This window comes from Pelodiscus sinensis, chromosome 2 (genome assembly GCF_052426305.1).
Source record: "Pelodiscus sinensis isolate ZL-2025 chromosome 2, ASM5242630v1, whole genome shotgun sequence".
NCBI lineage: Eukaryota > Metazoa > Chordata > Testudines > Trionychidae > Pelodiscus > Pelodiscus sinensis.
Genome location: NC_143053.1, coordinates 42,233,605 through 42,254,200, shown reverse-complemented (window position 1 = coordinate 42,254,200; position 20,596 = coordinate 42,233,605). Strand labels below are relative to the sequence as shown.

The window sequence follows — 20,596 nt, the reverse complement described above, 5'->3', positions numbered from 1 at the left end:
TTAGAGCAGATGCAATTGTATCTAAGGGTTTGGCTATAGACGATGGATCGTATGGTGTGTCCTGGATGGGAGCTGGAGGCATGTAGGTAACTGTAGGAGTCAGTGGGTTTTCTGTAGAGTGGTGTCTACTATACCATTGGTGATTTGTACTCTGGTGTCCAGGAAATGGATCTCTCAGGTTTAAACAGACTCTAATTCTCTCACCCATTACAAAGATAGCTTCCCCAGTTATCACCCCTAATATCATTCCCTCACAGAAACAAACCTTCTCCCCTCACCCTCACTCTGTTCTAAAATTTGACTTGTCAATTTCACGTGTTCATTTTTTTTTATTGTATCACTTTGGTATATATGATTGTGCAGATTTTCTTCCACATATTGATCTGAGGAAGTGGGTCTGGCCCACAAAAGCTCATCACCTAATAAACCATCTTGTTAGTCTTTAAAGTGCTACATAGTTCTGTCTTTTGTTTAATCAAGTGGTTAGAGGGAGAATAAGCTATCTGGGGTGTAATTAACTTGACAGGTAATTGTATCTCAACAGCTTGGCTTGACAGCCAGTCAACAGGCTCTAGCTCTGTCTGCTCTCATTCTTTTCAAAAGCTTGGGAGTAATAGGATTAAGAGGGTGGCTTGTTCCATTTAATCCTGAATAGACAATGAATGTATTTGTAACTTTTTCAGCATACTGGTGCCTAGAGAAAAAGAAAGCCCCACTTAAAACATTTTATACCACCTGCTGTGGGGATTCATTCATACCATGTATAAATTCTATTGCTTAAAGGGACACGATCTTCTTCTTTCCTGTCCCCTTCCCCCCAGTTTCTCCTTGGCATACACACTGGTGTTAGATTAGAGTCAGTTTAAAAAGATCAAAACAGCATTAGAGCAAAGTTCTTCTTAAAGCGCTCAATCTTAATCAGAGCTATGTTTTAAATGTAACTTCTCAGACAGCGAGAACTTTTTGCCTTGTAAATTATTGTGCTGCTAACTAAAATAAGAGCAAATACACCTAGCTGTTGAATTCATTTTCAACTCAGGAAGCAATGTGTTTATTTAAAAAAGCTGGATGATGGTTATAAACTTATGCTAGTGTGAGGAAAACACAAGCATCCAAGGGTTGTAGTTACTTATTTATGAGCATGCTTCATAGACTATCGTGGACAGCATGATGTCTCTTTCTAGTGGTTGGCATCAAAGAGGGTAAGAACCTGCTTGTTACTGGAGTTTTCTTTTAAACCAAATGCTAAGTGATGAGAGGCTAATGTACAAGGACTGACATGTCGTTAGCAGGAGTAGAAATCATGAGTTGATGACATTTTTACTGTCACAATTGGTGTCTTTTGAGCTGAAAAAGTCAGGGTCACTCTTGGTACCTGCAGTGCAAGAAATTAATTCACAGAATTTCCTGTTGAAGTGGAGCATGTAAAAGAGTATGGTAGCTATGGTGCTTCCCATAAACTTGTTGACCCTTCTAGGGAATGGAATAGTGAGGAGGAACTATAAGATGTCAATAATCTTCAGAAGCATTTAATTACTAAACTAGTATTTTGCAGACTATATCTTGTGTTTGTGTAGCAGCCAGCATGAGACCCAGGTCTTATTCTGCACACTAGCAAAGTATTGATGATAAAGAACAAATGTTCTTCCAGTAGATCTTCATGGAGGAAGGATGCCCTTGCTCTTAAGGAGAGATCCACGTTTTGCCACTGACTTCATATGGGACTTACTAGTTTCCTTTGGGGGCGAGGGGAAAGGAATTAATCTCTTCTAATTTTGCTAATCTCTAGAACCTGGCTAATACTGGTCTAAATTTGCAGTGAAAAGTATAAAAATGAGATTCTTGAAAGGAGTTGTAAGTGCAAAGTACATTTATATTAATCTAAAAGGGCATCCAGACCAATCTGAATATTCAGTGGAGAAAACTGACTTGTGACGAAGCCCATAGCTGCTGTCTAAATTGCATCATTCAGCACGAGGTGGTAGTTGGTTTTGGATTTTAAAATAGATGATGCATCTGTCACCTTGTGTGCTGTAATTCTGTAATAGTCTGAAATTTGCACATCTTGCAGTGTAACACTAAATGTTACATAGCAGCAGCGCTGTAACTAGGTATTTTTGCACCTGAGGCAAAGTATTAATTATGTGCCCCCACTCCTTAGATTAGCACGTCGCACTCTTTACTTTTGCAGCTTATTTTTATTTATTGCATCTTTGCATTCCTGATCATGATACACTTGGGGTGAGTGCTCTGCTTGCCCTGCCCTTGTTACATCCCTGCATAGATAGCAGTGATGGCAAAATACAGGCACTTGTGACTGATACTGGTCATGGTGATTACGAAGTTAGCCTTATTTGAAACTTCTTAAGAAAACCGCTGAAGGATTTGAGAGGCTGGGGAGCAAGTACTGTAACTGGGAGCTAGAAATGCAGGTTATATGCCAATTGGCATATTTTAGCCTCTAGAGAAGACTTTTTCCAACCGCAGTTCGATGTACCTTCCAAGAAGCACCCAGGAATGCCCAGCCTTCTCTACATTTTCCACAATGGCAGACTGCTAGAGTTCCAGAAATTATTCAAAGCTGAGTATTCCCAAAGTAAATGCAGAGACCTACTTTGGGGTCCATTCCTGTCACTTTTTTTTATTTTTCAATTCTATTATTTTTATACAGAGGGTTAGTAGTAACACACTGAACAATAATGGGAGATGTAGTGTCTATTGGATGATGCCTTGACATTTCATTAACTAGGAAATGTTTAACAAACATGGATGGCCAGGAGTGGCCCATGAGCCTAGGTGAGCTAGGCAGCTGCCTAGGGCGCCTCTGGCCCGGGCGCCCGATGATGACGCGCCAGGGCACCCCATGATGACGTCACAGCCATTGATGGCCATGCAGGCAGGGGCGCCGATTGCGCTGCCCCGCCTAGGGGGCCAGCTGCTGCAGCCGGCCTCGGGCTGCTCCTGTGGATGGCACATTAGTTCCTAATGACTGTGCAATGTTTCAGAAGGGAAGTTGATGTGGTCGATAAGCTATAGTCAAAAACATAGAAAAAGGGTCAGTTGTGGAGAACAGTCTTGTGTCAGTATCTTTATTGAAATGGAAGTCCAAAAAGATGGTTGTACGGTTTATTGGAAAGAGCTTGATTTCAAAAGCATCACTTGCTATCAAAATCCATTTGCTAGATTATCTCTAATCTGTATTTGAGAGCAAATCCCTAAGAAATGGGGGACTAGTCTGGCTTGTCCTGCGCTGCAGGTAAAATGCTAAATGTGATGGTCAGCTAAGGTAGAAACTAATATTGGGGCCAATTCCAAAAGTTATAAATAACCTGCTTGCAAAGCTGAAGTAATTGTAGAAGACTTTGCTGTGCCATAGTAATGACTGTTCAAAATAGTTTGTACAGTTTTCTATTAAGTCAACCATCTTTCCAAAATGTTGCTATAACTGTTCCTGTTTGGATAGAAAAATATATACAGGCAGTCCCCGGGTTACATGGATCCGACTTACATCAGATCCCTACTTACAAACGGGGTGAGGCAACCCCGCACTAGCTGCTTCCCCCCAGCAGACCAGGGAAACGCGAAGCTAGCGCCCCTTCCCCAGCAGACCAGGGAGACGCGGAGCGGCTTTTCTCAGCAGACACCTCAGCTTGAGAATAAAGGACTGAGGGAAGTGAGGTGTGGGAGAATAAAACTGAGCTCTGGAGAAATGTTTGGCTAGAGTTTCCCCTACAATATGTACCAGTTCCGACTTACATACAAATTCAACTTAAGAACAAACCTACAGTCCCTATCTTGTACGTAACCTGGGGACTGCCTGTACTTAATGTTCTTGAGGCAAATTTTGTGAGTGTAGAGTATTAACACAAGTGTTTCAGACAAATGTTAACTTCGGCAACTTCATTATGCCTACATGAAATTCACTTCTTGTTCTAAGCTGAAAGTGGTGTATGACTGTGTATCAAATGCTGATGGTAGTTTTACAGTTTTAAGCATATTGGTGTTTTTTCATACCATAAAGCTGCATTTCAGTAGTGAGTGCTTACGGAAATTGCACTTGGAATTTTTATTGCAAGCCAAACATGTGCACATATTGCTATTGGTGCTGTGATATGACAACAGTCTGTCCTTACGTTAGCTCAAATGATAGAGAAACCATTTAGTCCTCTGAAAGTCAGAGTAGATTTTGGAACCATAACAAAGGGATGACGGTTTAAAAATTCAAAGGAAACTTGGTAACCCTAAATGGTGTACATGGCTTGAGCTTTCGGGATCATTGAAGAGGGAATGTGCTATATCAGCATTTCTCAAAATGGGGTCTGCAGTCCCCTGGGAGTTCCTAAGAGTACCCTGGGGGTCCGTAGACCTCCTTAATCAATTTGTCCCCTCCTTCCCTTCCAGTGCCTCTGGCACACTAAAAGTCCAGCAGTACAGTGAGGCTAAGGCAGGCTTCCTACCTGCCCTGGCTCTACGCCACTCCCAGGAGTAGCCAACATATCCCTGTAGCCTCGGGTAGTGGGCAAGGTGTCTCCTTGTGCTGACTCTGTTGTTCCTGGCCAATGGGAGCTGTAGCCAGTGGGAGCTGTGTGGCAGTGCCTGCAGTCAGGGGCAGCATGCAGACACACCTAGCCCCTTCTAAGCGCCACTGCTAGCGGGCCGGGACAGGGCAGTCACTTTTCGAAAGCTCCTGAGCTAAGCACTACCCAGCCAGAGCCTTTGCCCAAACCCCCAGCACAGAGGCTGCATCTTGCTCCCAAACTCCCTCGGAGATGGTACCTTCTGCTCTTCAGTTCTGGTATTAGTGACTTGAAAAGCATCTTCAGGTTAAACTGAGAGCTTTCCATAAATCAGATTTTTGTGCAAGCCCCTTGGTAGCTGTCTGTACTGCAGCTTAGTGTATAAGGTGCTGCCTCTCTTATTGTAGAAAGCTAGTCTTAAGACCTTCTTGCATAACGTAATTGTAGGTGTATGTTAAGAATGTTATATTGCTACATACCTTTCTACCTCAACCTAAACATGCAAATACTTGTTCCTGCTCCTTCTCCTACATAGAATCATAGAACACTAGACCTGGAAGGGACCTCAAACATCGAGTCCTTTGGGGAGTCCCTTACCTTGCCTTCCTAATGCAGGAGCCTGGCCCAACCCTGGGGCAGCCTGTGTTGGCTGTCCAGCTGCTCCCAGGACTTGAACTCACACCACCCTGTGCTCTCCAGGTAAATGCGCTGTCCCTTAAGTCCTCACGGCAGGACCAAGCACTGTCTTGATCATCCCTGACAGGTGTCTGTCTAACCTGCTCTCAGGGCCAAACCGAGCCATTCCGGCACTCTGGGCAGAGAGTTCATTTGCACCCTGAGTTAGGGAAGGGCTCATGCGCGGCCTCACCCCCACCCGGTGTATGGGGAGGGTATGCGAAACTGGCAGCAGCAGGATGCACATGCCTGGCCCAGCCCAGTCTGGCTATCGCCGCTGGCGCACAGCCCGGGGCAGGCGTACAGCACTCCTTACAGCTGCCATCAGGCACCTCCCCATAGGTTTGCGCCCCAGGCACCTGCCCAGCTAGCCCATGTCTTAATTCAGCCCTGCCTCCTCTTAAATATTTCCAGTGATGAAGATTCCACAACCCCCCCTAGACAGTTTATTTCATGGTTTAACCACCCTGACAGGCAGGAAGCTTTTTCCTGATGTCCAACCTAAACATCCCTTGCTGCAATTTTAAGCCCATTGCTTCTTGTCCTATCCTCCGAGGCCAAAAAGAATAATGTTTCTCCCTCTTCCTTATTAACCCCCTTTTAGATATTTGAAGACTATCATGTCCACCCTCTGTCTTCTCTTTTTCTGAACTAAACAAGCCCAGTTCTTCCATTCTTTCATCATAGCTCATGTTTTCTAGACCTTTAATCATTTTTGTTGCTCTTCTCTGGACCTTCTTCAATTTCTCCACATCTTTCTTGAAATGTGGTGCCCAGAACTGGACATGATATTCCAATTGAGGCCTAATCAGCAGAGTAGAGCGGAAGAATGACTTCTCATGTCTTATTCATAACACTCCTATTAATGCATCCCAGAATCGCATTTGGTTTTTTGCAACAGTGTCATACTGTTGATTCACATTTGACTTGTCCATTATGACCCCTAAATCCCTTTCAGCAATACTCCTTCCTAGACTATCACTTCCCATTCTGTATGTGTGCAACTGATTGATTTATTGTTCCTTCCCAAGTGGAGTACTTTGCGTTTGTCCTTATTAAACTTTATCCTGTTTACCTCAGACCATTTCTCTAGTTTGTCCAAATGATTTTGAATTTTGACCCTTTTCTCCAAAGCAGTTGCAACCCCTCCCAGCTTGGTATAATCTACAAACTTAATAAGCATACTCTCTATGCCATCATATAATTCATTGATGAAGATATTGAACAAAACTGGCCCCAAAACAGACACCTATGGAACCCCACTTGTTATGCCTTTCCAGCATGATTGTGAACCATTAATAACTACTCTCTGAGAGTGGTTATTCAGCCAGTCATGCACCCACCTTTATAGTAGCCCCTCTAGGTTGTATTTCCCTAGTTTATTGATAAGATCACACGAGACCATGTCAAATGCCTTACTAAAGTCTACATCAGTGGAGAGAATCCATCCTGATTCTAAGCACTCTTGTGCTGCAGGCTTTTTTAAGATGAGGCTTTTCTTGTTTGGGAACTTGTCAACTTTAGGTCCAGCTGAGCTGAGGGTGTGCATTTGTTACCACTATGTTTAGGGGATGGCAAAGGACATGTTTAGATAGGAAAATGTATACTTTTTATTGAGGTGTCTACACAGGGACTTGTACTGGTATAAAACTATGTGTTAATCGGTTAAACTTTCCCATGTAGATGAGACCTAAACCTTAGCCAAAGTCTTATTTGCATCCCAGTAAGGCTGTAGCTAATGCTAACCTAACCCCTGGTATAAATGTAGCTATGTTGACAGGTGAATGCTTCTACTGAAGTAGCTATTGCTGTTTGAGTACATGGTGCTCAATAACAGTGGGAAGAAGCATCTACACCAGTGTTTCTTAAACTTTTTAAGACCATGGAACACCAAACAATTTTTTTTAATGTGGAACACCAAGGTTTTGGATTGAGCAAAAAAAAGAAAAAAATCCGAGGGAAATGTGGTCATGGCCCCTTTAATTGCCGTATATCCCGACCGAGCTTCCATCAGCCACCGGGAAAAGAAAAAACATGCCGGAAAAAAAAAGGAAGAGGTTGCAGTATACCTCCAACTGGCTCGCATAACACTAGTGTGCCACAGAACACCGTTTAAGAAACACTGATCTACATTACTGACTAATGGCAGAGCTATGACATGGTAGCTATACCACTGTAACACCTGTAGCATAGATTCAGCCTGAGAAAGAACTGGCTCAGTAAACTACAGTCAGCGTAAACCAGTGGTGTCCAACACACTAGCCACATATGGCTATTTGGCCCACTGAGTGTGGCTAGCTTGCTATAGCAGTAGCTACTGCTTCAGAACTAATTGGACAACACAGAACTCTCTACTACTTTCCTTAGTTAAGTTCTGGGCTGTGTCTTCACTGTGGGGGGAAGGGTGGGGGGCAGGAGGTAAGTGAGATCACTAGGATTTTAAAGTGAGATAGCTGAGACAAAAAACATAGGTAGTTTTACCATGACTAGGCAATGTAAAAATTATCTGTACTTTGTCCCCAGTAGGATTTTTAGAGAGCGATTTTGATGTAAAAAAGCACACCCCCTTTACAGCAAAACCGTAGCTTATGGTTTAGTTTTTCAGGGGGAAAAACCAGAAAACCTATTGTGCTCTTGTGACATAGTGGGGGGTAACTTGCTGGTTTCTGTGGGTCTGTGGTAACCCCACTGGCTGCCGCCGGTATCACAGCCCAGAAGGACAGGGATGTGTCATTATGCAAAGGAATCTCTCAACAGGTCCGACCAGCTAACCCTCATGGAGAGGAACAAAGGAAGGTGAATGCTGCCCTGGCTGGGGGGCAGGGCTGGAGGAGAGTGAGTTAGTTTCTGTCAGGGAGGATGGAGGAAACCGCCTCAGCAACAGGCTGGGGAGTTTAGAAGCCATGACCCCCCCCTCCCATATCAAGGGGGGCTGAGGCATCCTAGGCCTGCCCTGTAACCTAATGACATCTGTGCTGTATCCTGAAGAAGCAATAAACCACCTCTATTCTACAGGCTGGTGGAGTCTGTTCGTGCCATTACGGGGGTGCAGGAGGTGGGGGACCCCAACGCGCCGTCACAGCTCTATGCTATTTTCTGTCAAACTTTAAAGAGGAAAGAAGGAGACGACATGTTCTATTTGTATGCAGATTCTACCAGGATGAAGAGAACTCAATAGTTTAATAATCTTATTACTCACTTGTTCATTTAATATTTCTTCAGAAGTGAGTTGTGCCCAGGAAAGCTCATGATACCATCTACGTGTTTTGTTAGTCTCCATGGTGCTGCAAGACTATATGTTGTGTGTTAAGCTTTTCCAGTTACAGACTATCTCAGCTACCTCCTGAAGCTTTTATACAGATTAGGTTGCAGTGGTGTGGACATAAATGCAACCTTGAATTTCATAGATGGCTTCTTTAGTGCAGAAAGAATATTGTAGGAATTGCTAAATCAGAACACAAAGATCTAATGAAATACCATGTGTCATTAATGGCTCTTGCTAAATGTGGCAGAGGAAGAAAACATAAAGGGATAGTGAAATGTTGTGGGTGAAGGAAGGAAGGATTGCTCTTTACTTCCTCATAAATACCTTAACTAAGTGTCATGGTTTTAAACTTCTCCTTTTAAATAACATTTCATGTAAGCTATACAGTATTCCTTGAGAGCAGCATCTGACTGCATGAGCCAGCTGCCTGCTCCTGTAAGTTTGTTGTGACCAGCGGCAGATTTAGGGCAGGGCGAGCGGGGCGGCTGCCCCGGGCCCCGCGCTTCCCGAGGTCCTGCGCATGCACTGTTTCAAAAGGGGGGGCCCCGCGAAATTTTGCTGCCCGCGGCACTGCCCTGGGCCCCGCGGCACTCTCATCCGCCCCTGGTTGTGATAACACAGAATGATCCAGTTTGGAGTACTTCAGTCAGACAGGAAATAATATCTGGGATTTACATAGCACTATACACAATGCGGGAGGGAGGTTTTATCTGCTGAATGGCCTGGTTAACCTGATTTTTCTGATCCCTTTCCAGGATACCCATGCAAAACTAAATACTTGATTCTTGAGACTGGGATTACAAATTAATATAGGTACCATATAGGGATGTAAGGGACTGGTCGACTGCCTTATAAACATTTGTTTATCAGGTAGTCGAGTAGGAGCTCAACTAATCATTCCCCCCCCCCCCCCCTTGCTGCCCTCTGTCAGAAAGAGGCAGCAAAGGGAGGGTGGGAAGTTGGGTCGGGCCAGTGCTGGAGGAAGCAGGCTTAAAAGGCAACTTCCCCCAGCACTGTCTCTGCAGAGGAGCAGGGGAGATGGAGGGCAGTGCGGAAACGGCATGAGCAGGGATTGAAACAGTGCGCTGGTCCCACCTGCTGCTGCTCTCCCTTTGAGATGTACAAGAGCCACAGGCAGCTCTTTGCCTTTTCAAAGGGAAAGGCACAGAAGGGAACCTGTGCCAGTGGGAAGACCGCTTTGGTCCCCACTGGCACCGGAATCTGCTGAGTCTCTCCTTTGGAAATGTACAGGCAGCTCTTGTATATTTCAAAGGGAGAGGCGTAGCATGATAGCAAGCTCCCCCTTATCGACTAACTGTAGTTGATGGAATTCAGTTGCTCGATTAGCTGATTAATCAAAATGTAACATGCTTACATAGCATGTGATTCTAAACTGAAATACTGGCCATCCTTCTTTAGTTCTTATACTTGATTACTAGAACAAAATCATTCTGATACCTTCTCAGATGAGCTGTTCAATAACTCTTTCACTGGATAGCAAAGACCTAGAAATGGGCTACATATGAAGGTAGACATGCTGAGATGCACAACATGGTGCTGAGAAGCTACCAACTTAATATCCCAGCTTTCCGGATGTGAAGCTCTGGGATATGAATAACTTTTTTGCAAAAAGCATATTTAACCCTTAGTCATGAGATTGACCTACTTCTTACTACTCCTCTTCCAGTCCCCATATCTGTGCAGTACTGTAACTTCTAATCTAGTACCAACTTGCTTGGTGAAACCTTTTGAAGATCCTTCTCCCATAAAGTATCACCCTGTGTGTGCATTTTATATCCTTTTATAGATCTTCTCTGCTGATTCAGTAGTGGTTTGAGTGCCTTCCCTGCTGAATAATTCACTTTTAGTGCTCCATACGGACAAGAAATTACCAGGTGCCCTAAAGTAAGAAAAGTTGTGCTGGTAAAATACTCAAAAGAAATAGAGGAAGAAGGGTAACAACGAGGGAAGTATATGGTTCCAGAGACAAGTTTGTGTGTGTGTGTAACTTTACGGGTTTGAGTCATGATTTTTCTAAGTGTATAAACCCAGGTATAAACCTCAGACCTAGGTTGCCTGGATCCGGCCCCTGAAGTGCTCCAGACCTGCTGCTGCTTCACTCAAGGGCTGGAGCATCCAAACTCAACTAGGCTGGGCCCCTCTAGACTCTGGGAATATGTGGGGCCACATCAGTGGGGGGGGGGGTTGTGGGTTTTTTTTGGGGGGTGGTTTGCTTCTTGTGTGCAGCCTCCAACTGATTTTTCTGAGGGTCAGCGGCCCCTGACCCAAAAAAGGTTCCCCACTCCTGGTATAAACCAATGATTGATAATCCCTGCCAGCAGCTTTCTTGTAGGTAAAAGTGAAATGTGAGGAGAGGTTTGGGTTTGTTTTGGTTTTTGGTGTAGTGTTGGGTGGTTGTTGTTTTTTTTATGGAGGTCTTGATAGGTTTTATGACTTGGCTTTCAGGAGGACATCTTGCAATAAGGGTAGTGAAAGAAAGTATGAATGTCCACTTTGTCAGGTTCACAAGTACAAATGGATGTTAGACAAGTATTACTGGGCAGAGCAAATGAGTGGGGCTGATTTGTGACACAAGCAGAGATGCCTATGGTGGAAATTTTTGTAATGTCTTTCATTTTTTAATTTACATATAGTCTTTACTAGAGGAAGGAGGAGGGACAAGACGGTGCTAGCTTTAGTTTCTCTCAGTATGGAGATTTGTTAATACATGCTTCAATAAAGGTGGTGAACAGCTTGTGAGGCTCCACCTACTGGCCAAATTTTCAACATTTTTGTTTCCAAGAACGCTGAAAGCAAGTGTATGTTGCTGAATCATATCTGCTAGCCTCGTGGTGTCCAGCACATTAACTTTGTATTCCATTTGTTGATAGGTAAATGGTTTTCGTTGTCTTCTGACGACCATTCTTTTAAGATAGTCCAACCCTTTTATTTGAGACGGGTCACAACTGACCAATCTTATAAGCTGTTTATTTTAGTCTGAATTATTAGGTGAGGATGATTCTGCAGCATCACTGCTGTTGCTGAGTTGTTTTTTTGCACTGAAATCATGGTGACAGGAACATTACAAAAACTCAGATTTGTGAATCTGTAGTCTGAAACATGCCTGGTGTTTAGCAAAAATGTTGACTGCCTTTTCCTGGTTGTTTGAAAATTTGTGCCTTTTTTCTGATCATGTGCATCTTAACTTGCATTCTAGCATGCAGCAGAGGATGGACTTGTACACACAAATGGCACGGCCAGGACAGTGTCCAAAGAGTGGATTTGCCTTTAAAGGTCCCAGCAGTTAAACTTCCTTAGAAGAGACGGTAAGGATAAAAGACCCCAAGATATTACTTACAATGTCAAATTACTATTGGAGTTAACTGCCTTTGATTCCTGATTTCTATAAGGATCTTGCCAGCTGTTGATGTAATCTCCTCCTTTGATAATTGCACTTTGTCTTTGTAATCTTGACAGAACATGTAATGTCACCAAGTTACAAGGTTCCCTGACAACACTTGCTGGTTTAAGGCATTTTTACCCCCAACTGGCACTTGTGGTGTAGGCAATCTACATCCCAGTTCTCCGAAAACCACAGTGCACTGCCAGTGGTGCTGGAGTAATTAATTTTAGGAAGAAAGTGAGGGGTGAAGACTTAGGAAAAACACCATCTCCTCCTATAAAGAAAAGAATCTTAATCTTAAAGTTGCATCTTAAGGTATAATATTAATTTGGCAGTGCTGGGAAGTGGTAGAAAATGGTACTCTGCCTCATTGACTTTACCTCTGGGTTGTGCCTGAATTTAATTTCCAACATCTGTATGCATATAATTGCAAAACCAAAGCAAACCATTGCTTGTATATTTGGTAGCTCACAAAAGTAAGGAAGTAGAATAGTTGGTGGATCAGACCAGTTCAGTGTCTCTGAGGTCTGGCTTGTTTGATGCTCTGCTACGGGAACTCTCAGTGGATGAACTCAGCTGAAAAGTAGTAGTAGTGCAGGAAAATGCAAGTTGAACACATTGTTTAATTTAAGGAACAATGTACCTACTTTGGCATGTGTGCTAGTTGTAGGACAGAGCACTTACTTAAACATGTTCTCCGATGCCAGCTGGGATTTGATTTTTTTTTTTTTTTAAACTAGATACAATCAGGGAAAAAGTGATTGTCCCAGCCCCAAGAGATGCACTTTTTAATCTGCCCTTTCCATTTGCATAAAAGAGGAATATCCCATGGGCATAATTAATTCCTGTATGTAAATCTTCATTTACTATAACTTTTCTCTTTGACTTTAGCGCAGAATATACCACTACCATTTTAAACAAAATGAAACCTTTAAACTAGTTAAGGTTTACCCATACAATTCATTTGTTAGTTGGGTTGCTAAAGCCCAGTGTAATGGTCTGATAACCTAGGGATTTTGTTTTGTTGAATAAACTGGGACTTCAGTTTTAGCTTTTTTTTTTTTCCTAGTAAAAAGCCATAGTCTTTACATACAAAGTAGTATGCATGATATGGAGTTTTCCAAAAATTCATTTTCACTGCTCATTATTGTAATTATTCATTTTATTGAAAGAAATAATAGCCTGCAAGTTAAGGAAACAATGAATAAAAGTAGAACAAAACCCATTGTGCTAATAACATTTAAATTCATTGTGTACTTCATACAGATTCCTCCCAGTTTTCTGATGTTTGTGAACTACTACAGTGAGACAATTGGAGATCGTTTGATTACATTCCTAGTTCTTCTATTGGTCAAGCCAGCTGGAAATCATCATATTGACCTGTATATAGTTTTTAAAAACAAAATACACAAACTCCACAAAGACTCATGCACACAAATTGTCACTCGAGCCACTGAGCCCGTCACTAAGAGCACAAGTGCAGCGATCACAAGTCCTGATTTTTGTCTTTACAGAAAGTATTAAAATGCTTTTCACATTAATAGAATTTATAGTTTAATCTAAACTTCGTCGATTCAGGACATTATGTTAGTATGTAAAAGTATGTTTGAAACATCCCATAAACCCAAGTTTTTTATCTAATTTGCACAGTTTAAAGCTTTTAAATTATATATAAAGACCATTCATTGTGCATTCAACATTTTTATAAAACATTGTTTCTTGTCTTGTACATATTTGACTATTCTGTGCAAAAAAACCTCTGTATGCTTTGATAGATTCTACCTTGGATTACTCTACACAGTGCAGAAATGGTTATGAATGTAAAATGGATTATCTGAAAATTACTGTAACTTTGTAAAATACATGAGATGTAAAACATTAAATGCTTTCTTTCATCTTGTACGTTGCTTATGTGTAATGTATGTTTAAATGAATTTTACAGAGTATAATGGGAGATATTCTGAAATCAGACTGCAACAGAAATGAAAAGGTGGATGCAGTTAGCCTCAACTGACAGGCTAACTGCATCAGTCCTGTTTCTGATCTCCCCATCCTACTCTTAGGCTTTGTAGACATGGAGTTTTTCCGGAAGAGGCAATGCAAATGAAGCGTGAATTAGCATTTAGTATGCAAATGAAGTGCAAGAAAATGCTAATCTGTGCTTCATTTGCATTGCCTCTTGTGGAAAAAATAAGTGTAGCCATAGCCTTACAGATTATTTGAATGGTGTGTGTTAAATGACTTTGTCCAAGAGAAGTTCTCATATTCATGAGCAATTGCAAGACTCAATTAGAAGTACTAAAATCAATTTGGAGGCCTGGCTGTCTTAAACTGGCAATGGAAGATGGCAACTCTTTCCTCCAGGTCATCTGTTCTTACCTAGTTTACATAAGTGGTGTGAAAGTTGTGGTGATCTGATGACCAACAAAGAGACTATGTTGTTGTGCTGTGTTTTGAATGAACAGCTTTCCATTGTCTAGAAAGCACAATTCTAGAGCTTCATATTGGAAGCTCTTGGAATCTTGTTTGCTCAATTTAAATTAGAAAAATAGATGTATACAAAATGTAAAAGTTATGTGTATGGAGGGGGTGAAGAGTAGAGGAAAACATGAAGCTAAAATATCTGACTGAACTTGCTTTGTGTAAGGGAATATTTGGAAAGGAAGAGTCAATTCAAGAGGATCAAAAGTCCACAATGTAATATTTCCCCCATGATCTATGAAGATGTCTCTGCCTTCAGTAATAAATGAGATGTGTTACTGATATTTTACAGTTAAAACTAAGTTCACTTATTAAAGCAACAGTTAGAACTGCTGTAGTTAAACATTACATCACTTTCTTCCTAGATCCCTGTTTTCAAGGATTTATCAACTGGATGACCTAACTCATGGTTTAAGTTACTGTTAAGTATTTCCTTTTGTTTTGTTTTTTACCAGATATAATGTGCAGGAAAAGTGGGAGAGAATCACTTGTGTTCTGGAAACTGAATTCAGAAATGAGTTCATTATTTTCCTTTCCAAGAAACCAATCTTGAACTGAAATTTCACAACTAAAGTTTCATTCTAGATTAATATAGGTCTGCCTGAGTGAACCAACACTACATGGCTATCAAAAAGTTGAGCATCTTAGAAACCAAACCTTTTAGAAATGTCCGGCTGTGAGCAAATCTAGAAACATTTGCATTATACTGTACTCTGTTCACTTTTTCCACAGTAAATTGGAACCAGTCTTGCTCCCCTGGATATCCTGCTCCCCTGGCTATCAATGCCAAAACTCAATGATATCTGTGGAAGCAGGATCGGATTCTAATCATTCATGTTATCAGGCAATCTTGACACAAGTGGATCACCACTGAATTTTTAAGATTTTTGGGTGGAATTAGAAAACATGAATCTGTGGCTTGTGGACAGCCTTGTAATGGCTCTGCAGGTAATATGAGAGCTTTCTACAGTTCCCATCCAGATGATCAATTCCATATAAGTGCTAATGTAACTGACCTCTCTAGGGGTGTGGTTCACTGTTTCATGTAGTGGCACTTAAAGCAGGTACAGTGAGGGATAAGAATGAGGGTGTTCTGTAGCCTAGAATCACAGAACTATAGAGCTGGAAAAGACCTCAGAAGTTCATCAAGTCCAGCCCCCTGCTCTAGGCAGGACCAATCCCAACTAAATCAGCCTGGCCAGGGCTTTGTCAAGCTGAGACTTAAACACCTCGAAGGACGGAGACTCCACTACTTCCCTAGGTAACCCATTCCAGTGCTTCATCACTCTCCTAGTGAAATAGTTTTTCCTAATATCCAACCTGGACCTCTCCCACCGCAACTCGAGACCATTGCTCCTTATTCTGCCATCTATCATGACTGAGAACAGCCTCTCTGTCCTCTTTGGAACCTCCCTTCAGGAAGTTGAAGGCTGCTATCAAATTCCCCTCTCACTCTTCACATCTGCAGACTAAACAGACCCTACTCCCTCAGCTTCTCCTCAAAAGTCATATGCTCCAGCCCCCTAATCATTTTGGTTACCTTCCGCTGGACCCTCTCCAATGTGTCCACATCCTTTTTGTAGTGGGGGGGCCTAGAACTGAACACAGTACTCCAGAAGTGGCCTCACCAGAGCTGAATAAAGGGGAATAATGACATCTCTGGATCTGCTGGCAATGCTCCTCTTAATGCAACCTAATATGCCATTAGCTTTCTTGGCTACAAGGGCACACTGTTGACTCATATCCAGCTTCTCATCCACTGTAATCCCCAGGTCCCTTTCTGCAGAATTAGCTGGATGGTCCCCAGCCTGTAACAATGCCTGGTATTCCTCCATCCCAAGTGCAGGACTCTGCACTTGTCCTTGTTGAACCTCATCAGATTTCTTGTGGCCCAATCCTCCAATTTGTCTGTCACTCTACCCTATCTCTGCCCTCACGCGCATCTGCCTCTCCCCCTAACTTAGTGTCATCTGCAACCTTGCTGAGGGTGCAATCCATCCCCTAATCCAGGTCATTAATAAAGATATTGAACAAAACTGGTTGTAGAACTGAACCTTGGGGCACTCCGCTAGAAATGGACCGCCATCCTGACATCGAGCCATTAATCACTACCTGCTGGGCCTGGCCTTCTAGCCTACTTTCTATCCATCTTACCGTCCATTTTTCCAATCCACATTCCCATAACTTGCTGGCAAGAATATTGTGGGAGACCGTATCAAAAGCCTTGCTAAAGTCAAGGTATATGACATCTACTGACTTTCCCACATCCACAGAACCAGTTACCTCATCATAGAAGCTAATCAGATTGTTCAGGCATGACCTGCCCTTCATGAATCCATGCTGACTATTCCTGATCACTTCCCTCTCTTTCAAGTGCCTCAAAATGGATTCCTTAAGGATCCCTTCCATGATTTTTCCAGGAACTGAGGTAAGACTGACCGGCCTATAGTTCCCTGGATCGTCGTCCTTCCCTTTTTTGAAGATGGGCACTACACTTGCCTTTCTAGTCATCTGGGATCTCTCCTGATTTCCATGAGTTTTCAAAGATAATGGCCAAAGGCTCCTCAATGACATTTGCCAACTCCCTCAGTACTCTCGGATGCGTTAAGTCCAGACCCACGGATTTGTGTACATTTAGCTTTTCTAAGTAGTTCCTAACCTATTCTTTACCCACCAAGGGCTGTCCATCTTCATCCCATCTTGCGTCATTTAGTGCATTAGTCTGGGAGCCGACCTGGTCTGTGAATACAGAGGCAAAGAAAGCATTGAATACTTCAGCTTTCCCCACGTCATCTGTCACTAGGTTACCTCCTTCATCCAGTAGGGCCCCACATCCTCTCGGATCACCACCTTCTTGTTAACATGCCTGTAGAAACCTTTCTTGTTATCATTCACATACTTTGCCAGTTGTAGTTCCAACTGCACTTTCGCCTTCCTGATAACCCCCCGGCATTCTCAAGCTATACATTTAAACCCCTCCCTGGTCATTTGTCCAAGTTTCCACTTCTTGTAAGCTTCCTTTTTGTGCTTAAGTTCACCAAGGATTTCCCCTGTAAGCCAATCCGGTCTCCTACCTTGTTTGCCTCTCTTGCTACACATCTGGATGGTTTCTTTCTGTACCTCCAATAAGGCTTCTTTAAAATACTGCCAGCTCTCCTGGACTCCTTTCCCCTTCATGTTAGCATCCCAGGGGATTCTGCCCATCAGGTCTCTGAGGGAGTCAAAATCTGCTTTTTTTGAAGTCCAAAGTGTGTATTTTACTACTCTCTTTTCTTCCTGTGGTCAGGATTCTGAAATCTACCTCCTTCTTCGGGGATGTCCCCGTGGGTGCTCCACTATGGGTGCTGGGCTTGCCCCCGCACCGCAGACGTAAGCTTGTCATGAGCAGTGTTCGGCCGACCACACATGTGCTGCGGGCTCGCGGCTTTCGCGCTTTTTTCTGTCTTGCACGGTCCGCCCCCCGCCAGTTTCTCTTCACCGCCTCAAGCTGCAGACGCTTGGAACCGCGCTCTTCATTTAGTTCACTGAACTAGATTATTTCTAGTTCCCTTCTTGTACATACACCCTTACTTCCCCTTTTTCCTTTTCTCCTTATCTCTCGCTCTCAAAAAAACAAAAAAACACTATTGTACGGGAGTAAGAATAGAAACCGCTTACTGTTCTTACCTCCCGCTTCTCATCTGTTCTCCCTTTCGCCCCCTTGTAAATAGTTGCGTTCCCTTAAAGAGAGAAAGAAAGATTAAAAAAAAAACAGATAAAGAGAACAGAGTCATTATCACCACATTACCATTTACTCAGAGATAAAACTCGGCTGGAAACAACACTTGCCTCAAGGCAGCCGGCGAAATGTCAACTGCCGGCTTCAAAGAATGCGGCTCTTGCCGGGAGGCAATGCCAGCCTCCGATGGCCACTCAGAATGTATCCGTTGCTTGGGGTAATCTCATGTCTCCCAAAAGTGTACCCACTGCACCAGACTCCCCTCTAGGGCTAAGAAAGACAGAGAGGCGTCCGCGAATGCTTCTCTTCGACAAAGCCCTGCAGCCGCAGCAAACTGTTTCTGACCAGCAGCCCCGCCGGGCTTCCTCCCCGACTACTAGGGGGCTTCAGAAAAAGCTAAGGGTCTCCCCGACGAGATCCCTACCAGCTGCCTTAAATGGCAGGGAACGTCAGCCTGACAGACCTGGGACCTCTGGCACTGTGAAGCCACGTTCTCCTGTCTCAGCAGCTCCAAAGCGGAAGCGCCCGTGGGAGCCTTCTCATGCTCCGGCTCCCCAGGCAGCGTTGCCTCAGCCCCTTCCTCTGCCTCCGTTGCAGAGTGCTGAGCCAGCTCCGAGAGCTGACCTGGAACCGACCATCACAGCACCGGCACCCGCACCGCTCTCAAGCCATCGTGCAGTGCCGGACTACACGGCGCCGACTTGCCTCACCGGCACAGTGCCGGTTGCTGCTGCCCCTGAGCCGCCAGCACCGATCAACAGAGCGCCTGCTAGCTCTTCAGTGCGCGCCGCCAGATCAGGAGCACTGAGTCCTGCTCCTTTGATCTCCCCGCACCACAGCTGCTCTCGTTCCCACCTTCTCTCACCGGCACCGTCCTCACCTCTCCCGGTGCCTCATTCTCCACGCCGCTATACTCACTGGCATGATTCTCCCCATGCCTCCTCCAGGCTGCCTTCACCATTTCTGGCTGCTGCACCTTCCCATTGCAGACATCACTACATGCAGCTCTCTGCGTCCCTTGCTTCTGCCACGGCATCAGACATCCACTCCTGTTCGCCCTGCTCTCCGTACCGTTACCGATATTACGCCTGTTCCAACTATCACCACGGCCGCTCACTGCGACATGACAAAGGTCATCGTGGAGTCTGCCACTCTCAAGACTCCTGCAGCGGCTACTCCTATCGATCACGTTCTGCCTACGATTATCCATCACGCAGACGCTCTCCAACTCCAGCTCCCCTTACCCCTCCGCACCACTCAGCATCACTACCTCATCCTCCATCAGAGATGGATCACACCGCCTTCGGGGACCACCTACCGGGGACTTCTATCCCAGACTCGTCCCCGCCAGAGGAGGCAGTCACACCGGGCAATAGCTGTCCACCAGATGACCTCCGTCAGTTCCAAGAGTTGTTTAAGCGAGTAGCCATTACACAAGAGATTCCGATGCAAGAACTCAAGGACAAGCAACACAAGCTTTTCAGGAATCTCCAACCGCAGGATAGGTCATGCCTGGCCATTCCTTCTTGACGGCGGCATCCTGGAACTGGCTGATGAAGTGTGGCATGCTCCAGTGTCGGCTCTTCCGACCAACAAATGGGCCAACAAGAAATATTTCGTACCACCGAAGGGCACGGAATTCCTCTTTGCCCATCCACCACCTAACTCCCTAGTAGTCGACGCAGCTCAACAGAGGGCTAGAGCCCCACATCTCAAACAGGGCTCTGATAAGGATTTAAGAGACTGACCTCCTGGGCAGGAAGGTCTACACTTCAGCAATGCTACTCCTCAGAATCGCCAATTACTCGGCGCATCTCTCCAATCACGTCTTTGATACATTTTCACGCCTCACCCCCGTCGTGGATCATCTTCCTGATTCTAAGAAATCGATCCTGAGGTCCGTAATCCAAGAGGGCTACATATCAGCGAGAACGTCCCTCCAAATAGCCATGGATGTCGCTGATACCGCTGCTCGCTCCACTGCTACTGCCATCATTATGCGCAGAGCTTCTTTCCTTCAAGCGGCGGGAGTTCTGAAGGAACTACAGGCCAAAGTCGAGGACTTACCCTTCGACAAGGATAAGCTCTTTGCAGAGACCATGGACTCAATCTTACATTTCTCTAATGACTCCCAAACAACTTTGCGAACTCTAGGGATGTACACTTCCCCCCCTTTAAGAGACGCCGGTACTTCCAACGTTGGGGTTCTCCCCGAGTGGACCTCTTTGCAACTCCTGCCAAAACAAAATGCCGCAAGTACTGCACCAGGGCGGGCCTAGGCCATGCATCCCTGGGGGACGCCTTCCTTACGACTTGGCGCAGACCCCTCTTCTATGCATTCCTCCCCATACCTGTGATCCCCGAAGTCCTTCAGAAGCTGAAGGCGGACAGGGTAACGCTGATATTCACAAACCTGGACTGGCCTCGCCAGCACTGTTTTCCCTTCCTACACAGTCTCTCCCTGCGGACACCGATCCGCCTTCTTCCGCTCCACGATCTCCTCACGCAAGACCGAGGACGCCTGAAACACCCCCAGA

General features: G+C 44.4%; 1 protein-coding gene across 3 annotated transcripts in view; it reads left to right on the top strand.

Moving 5' to 3' along the window:
- ESRP1 (epithelial splicing regulatory protein 1) overlaps positions 1-13,760 on the top strand; it is a 61,549-nt gene extending 47,789 nt beyond the window's left edge. For all 3 annotated transcript variants that reach the window (XM_075920380.2, XM_075920379.2, XM_075920378.2), the window contains exons 14-15: positions 11,675-11,783; positions 13,127-13,760. In XM_075920380.2, the coding sequence (XP_075776495.2) occupies positions 11,675-11,765 (91 nt within the window). In that variant the 3' untranslated portion in view covers positions 11,766-11,783; positions 13,127-13,760. The remainder of the gene's footprint in view (positions 1-11,674; positions 11,784-13,126) is intronic.
- Positions 13,761-20,596: the final 6,836 nt, after the last annotated feature.